The following is a 2,957-nucleotide window of genomic DNA, read 5'->3' as shown; positions in this document are numbered from 1 at the left end:
GAACAAGAAGAAGAAGAAGAAGAAGAAGAAGAAGAAGAAGAAGAAGAAGAAGAAGAAGAAGAAGAAGAAGAAGAAGAAGAAGAAGAAGAAGAAGACCTAATTCCAGTTGTTCTCATATAAATATAGGTCTTTCTATTTTCTACTGTCTTCTTCAACTGAATTACTTTCTTCATTGTTGTAAAGTTTTTGTGGTAGAGCTCATTTTTGGTGTGGTTGCCTTGCCCAGAATTATTTTCAGATATTTAATTTCTTTATGGCTATTGTGAATAGGATTATATCTACATTTTTGTTAATGTGTTCATCACTGGTATAAGTAAGACTTTTGTGTTAATTTTCCATTCCCTAATCTCAGTTGGAAGTTTTTGGTTTTCCCTCAATTTAGCAGGATTCTGGATATAGGTTTTTCAAAGATCCCTAACATCTCCATGACTTTTATTATGAAGTAATATTGGGTTTTTTCAAAGGTCTTTTCTTAATCTATTGATATGATCATGTGATTTCTGTGTTTGGGACCACTTATGTGATCAGTTTCCTTTATTGATTTACATTTATTAATTCATCTCTGAATATCTGGAATGAAGACAACTTGATTATGGTGACTGATCTGTTTGATGTATTACTGAATTAAGTTTACAGATGTTTTGAGAATTTATTTTCATTCATATTTTTAATTTTAAATTATTTGTTTTTGAAATTATAATATCATTACAGAATTTCTCCCTTCCATTTTGTTAATTTGTACACATAGGTTTGTAAGGAAGACTAGTCTGTGATTTCTGTTTTTATCTGGTTTGAGTTTCAGGTTTGAGTACACAGTATTAATCAATCTGGTTTCATAGAAAGGGTTTTGAAGTAGTCACTCCTTTTCTATTTTATAGAATAATTTGAGAACTACTGATAATAGTTCCTTAACATTCAGGTAAAATCTTGTACAATCTGTTCCTGGAATTTCTTAGTTTTGAAATTGTTTTATTATTGCTTTATTCTCATTGCTGATTATAGGTCTGTTTCAATTATCTCTCATTGATGTTGAGGTGTACTTTTTGGAATACCTGAATGGATACTATATTCTAACTCAGTCTCCTCATCTTTATCTTTTTATTGCAGAATTAATTTTAAGAATAATTGTTGAAGTTACTAGAGACTTGGTCATTTTGAGGAGACATTTATCCTTTTTTTCCACGTTTTTGTTTCTGTACTGAGATTTACATCAGGACTTAAGTATTTGATTTAGAAAAAAATGTTTCCTTCTTGAAAATTTAAGTCACATTTCTCGTCAACTAAAGGTATTTACAACTTGGGAGAGGATAAGTCCTACTGGACTGAAGAGTAATTTTCCTCTGTCTGACTAGTATTCAGGATGTTTTATTCCTATTTTTTCTCCTGAGAGTCAGATTCTGTTTGCAATAATAGTCAATGTCCAAGGTTCAGTACACTTCTGGAAAGTCCTTGCTTCTGTTGAAATCAAGTTAACTGACTTTGCTGGGGGCAACTCCATCCCCTGACTTCTTCTGTAGTCTTTACTGCAAGTTGTGGAATTATACATATATGTGTCATCAGTCACCTCTGTTGCCCAGTTGACCTCCACAGGCTTTGCTGCATGTTTTGATAGTCTTGTGCCTAAGTGTTTTTATCTTCAGTCAGGTCAGTCACTTCCCTTACTTCTGAATCTTCTTCTCCATAGCTGGGACTCCACACACTCCTATTCCATTGTACTTATAATACTATATTATACCTGTAATATACCTATATTACTCTCAGTTTGTTCCTTTCTCCAGCTTGTCTCTGTAACTCCTTTCTCCATGTTGTTTGATTCTATGTGCGGACAATCTACTTTCCTCAATCATCTCTGGCCTAACTGTTTACTTCCATAGTCTCACACTGCCTGCCATAGGGCTCACAAGGAAGATAGATTCTATATCTTTCATATAGAAGTCAATGATCTGGCAACACAAAACACTGATGTGGGTTTAGAAAGCACTGTCTTCCCTCCATGGACACTTTGTTCTCTAACATTTCTGCATTGGTTTTGACTTACTTATCCCTTATCAGTTACAAGTAGTTTATTTTGTACCCTTAGAGATCCAAAATAAGTAGTGTGACCTAAATAAGCATGCATGTAGAAAATCACATTGTTGATGTTCTGAGCAATCTAATGAGAGACACATTACCTGCCAGGCTGAAAACATCAGCTCTTCTGTCTTTCTTATTGGTCTTACTTCTACTTGATGAAGAAGCATCTCATGAAGGCTGTGGGCCACAGCATACACAGCATTGTATATATTATAAGCAAACTCAGTCATGACCATGTCAAGTTGGCTCCCTGGTGATTCAGGCAAGGAAGCATTAGGCAGACAGTTCTCCAGCATACTGCAGTCATCGTCAGCAAATGAGCAGTTAAAAAAGTAGAACCACAACTTTGTAAGGTAAAAATCTTCTGGGTATTTTGATGGATGCACTGTTTGGATAAAATGTCTGAAGCCAGAGGTTTCTTTGTGGTGATGTGTGAAGATGAGAGTCCCATGTAATGGATTTAAAATGAAATGCTTTGACTGGATGACACTATCCCATTCTGAGTTCAAGATCCACACTTTCGTTGTAACTAAAGTTTTCCTTAAATAAAACAGGAAGCCTCTCAGAAAATCACTGTCACCATAGGTGATGATCACATTTGCTGATGATTTCAGAATCTGTGAAGGTTTCAATTGCCTGTTTGGTAAATAAGATACTTCACTAACTGGGATCATTTCCACAAAATCTACACATATTCTATTTCTATCCATCTGGGTCCTCAAGTCTGAGAGTATCTGAACAGCTTTTTGTCCTTCTGCCATGATCAATCCCACCCAGTTCCAGTGGAAATAATTCAACAATGAGACAATGCCATGGGACAGAGACATGTCCTTGGAGGCTATTTGATAGAGATCAGGAAACTGCTCATGATTATTAAGGTTAGG

General features: G+C 35.2%; 1 protein-coding gene across 1 annotated transcript in view; it reads right to left on the bottom strand.

The window, feature by feature from the left end:
- Positions 1 to 2,171: 2,171 nt before the first annotated feature.
- The window catches only part of LOC110315014 (vomeronasal type-2 receptor 116-like), a gene marked incomplete at its 3' end in the record, with an annotated part of 12,829 nt that continues 12,043 nt past the window's right edge, over positions 2,172 to 2,957 (bottom strand). Inside the window, exon 3 of the mRNA XM_021189188.1 lies at positions 2,172 to 2,957. This exon is cut by the window's right edge and continues 6 nt beyond it. Within this exon, the coding sequence (XP_021044847.1) occupies positions 2,172 to 2,957 (786 nt within the window).

Source organism: Mus pahari, unplaced genomic scaffold (assembly GCF_900095145.1).
Source record: "Mus pahari unplaced genomic scaffold, PAHARI_EIJ_v1.1 scaffold_11238_1, whole genome shotgun sequence".
In the NCBI taxonomy this organism is placed as follows: domain Eukaryota; kingdom Metazoa; phylum Chordata; class Mammalia; order Rodentia; family Muridae; genus Mus; species Mus pahari.
Note: the sequence above shows the minus strand (reverse complement) of the source record. Positions and strands in the feature narration are given on the sequence as shown.